Source organism: Olea europaea, unplaced genomic scaffold (assembly GCF_002742605.1).
Source record: "Olea europaea var. sylvestris unplaced genomic scaffold, O_europaea_v1 scaffold511, whole genome shotgun sequence".
Classification (NCBI taxonomy): Eukaryota; Viridiplantae; Streptophyta; class Magnoliopsida; order Lamiales; family Oleaceae; genus Olea; species Olea europaea.
Window position 1 is genome coordinate 286728 of NW_019263428.1, and position 1365 is coordinate 288092.

The 1365-nt window shown below is 33.8% G+C and overlaps 1 protein-coding gene across 1 annotated transcript in view; it reads left to right on the forward strand.

Moving 5' to 3' along the window:
• Positions 1–1125, forward strand: part of LOC111388632 — a 3894-nt gene extending 2769 nt beyond the window's left edge. The window contains exon 2 of the mRNA XM_023013388.1: positions 1088–1125. Coding sequence (XP_022869156.1) covers positions 1088–1125 — 38 coding nt within the window. The remainder of the gene's footprint in view (positions 1–1087) is intronic.
• The last annotated feature ends 240 nt before the right edge of the window (positions 1126–1365 follow it).

Here is a 1365-nt window from a genome sequence, read left to right on the forward strand (position 1 = left end):
ATAAGTGTTTAATGAGGGGCATTGCACTAATCATCGCATAGAAGGGAAAAAGCTGCCATGTTGTGAAAGCTACCCTAAAAGAGCCCAATGAGGACAATTATATACATAAAAAGAGATAGGCTAGTGCATGAAATAGAATACGCATGGCAAACTTGAAAAAAGCAGGTGCATGAAACAGAAGACGCACTACATGCCTTGATTGAGTCCCAAACACTTATTTTAGAGAATTAGACCTTTGATAAGGGATTAGTAGCTTAGTTGATTCTTGGAGGTTGTATCAGTCAAAATTAAGGAGAATCCTCATTTATTGATATGTTGAGCTACAATTTGTGAAATCTAACCAAACTAGAGAGGGTGAGTAATATTATATAAATTTAACCATAAATCACACCTTGGGAAAATAGTTAGAAAATCAAGTTTGAGGGTGTGCATCCCACGAGAGAAGAGAGAAATAATTGACCATTGAGGGTAGTGATGAGTCCAATTTAAAAAAGTATGTGATTAAATTGATTATCCACACACACAAGCTGGTCGAGCATTGGACAAGTTAGACTATATTTTGGTAGCAAACCTTAGAAGAATTTTGATAAGCAATTTCAAATCCTAAGGCAAATACGACAAGCTATATCATTTGAACTATTTTTGAATTTTTATTGCTAGAGACTAGCAATATCTTGGTTGGGAGTGTGATTAGCATCTAAAAGTGCTTCAAGATATATCATTTACAAGGCATTTTACATTCACTTTGTTTAAAAACACTAATGTTATTCTCTAATTTCAATTCTCTTGCCGTAAATTCAATTTCCATAAATACATGGTTAAAAATGTAATTAATTGAAACACGTATTTACATACATGGCAGCATCAGTATTATACATTTGAAAAAAGAACCAAAGCTCGATTTGAAACCATTTTTTGAGAATTTCTCTAAATTGGAAGAGTCCGTTGCTATACATGATTCTAAAGATTGATACCCTTTTCTTTTTATTTTATTTTGTATGTTTATTTTTAGTTTTATAATGTTGTGTGTTTTTTTTTAGGTGTGTTTCTTTTATTGTTATTTTTTTTTTCACTAATGAAATTGAAGGTTCATTTAGGCCAAGTTTATACAGACTTTCCAAGTAAAGCTCAAAACCCGTCCCTTTGTTCAAAATTTTGTTCCTTATTGTCCTTCATATATTTTGCACATTTTATCTTTTCATTGAGGACAATGTTTCATTTAGGTTGGGGGAAGGAATCAAAATGTTTCCAAAAAAAAAAAAAAAAAAAAAAAAAAATTTTTACCACACATGGCCGGCGGCGGTGTCGCCGCCGGCGCTGGCTGCTGCATTTTGCAGCAGCGTGCAGGCAGCAGCCGGGGCGCTG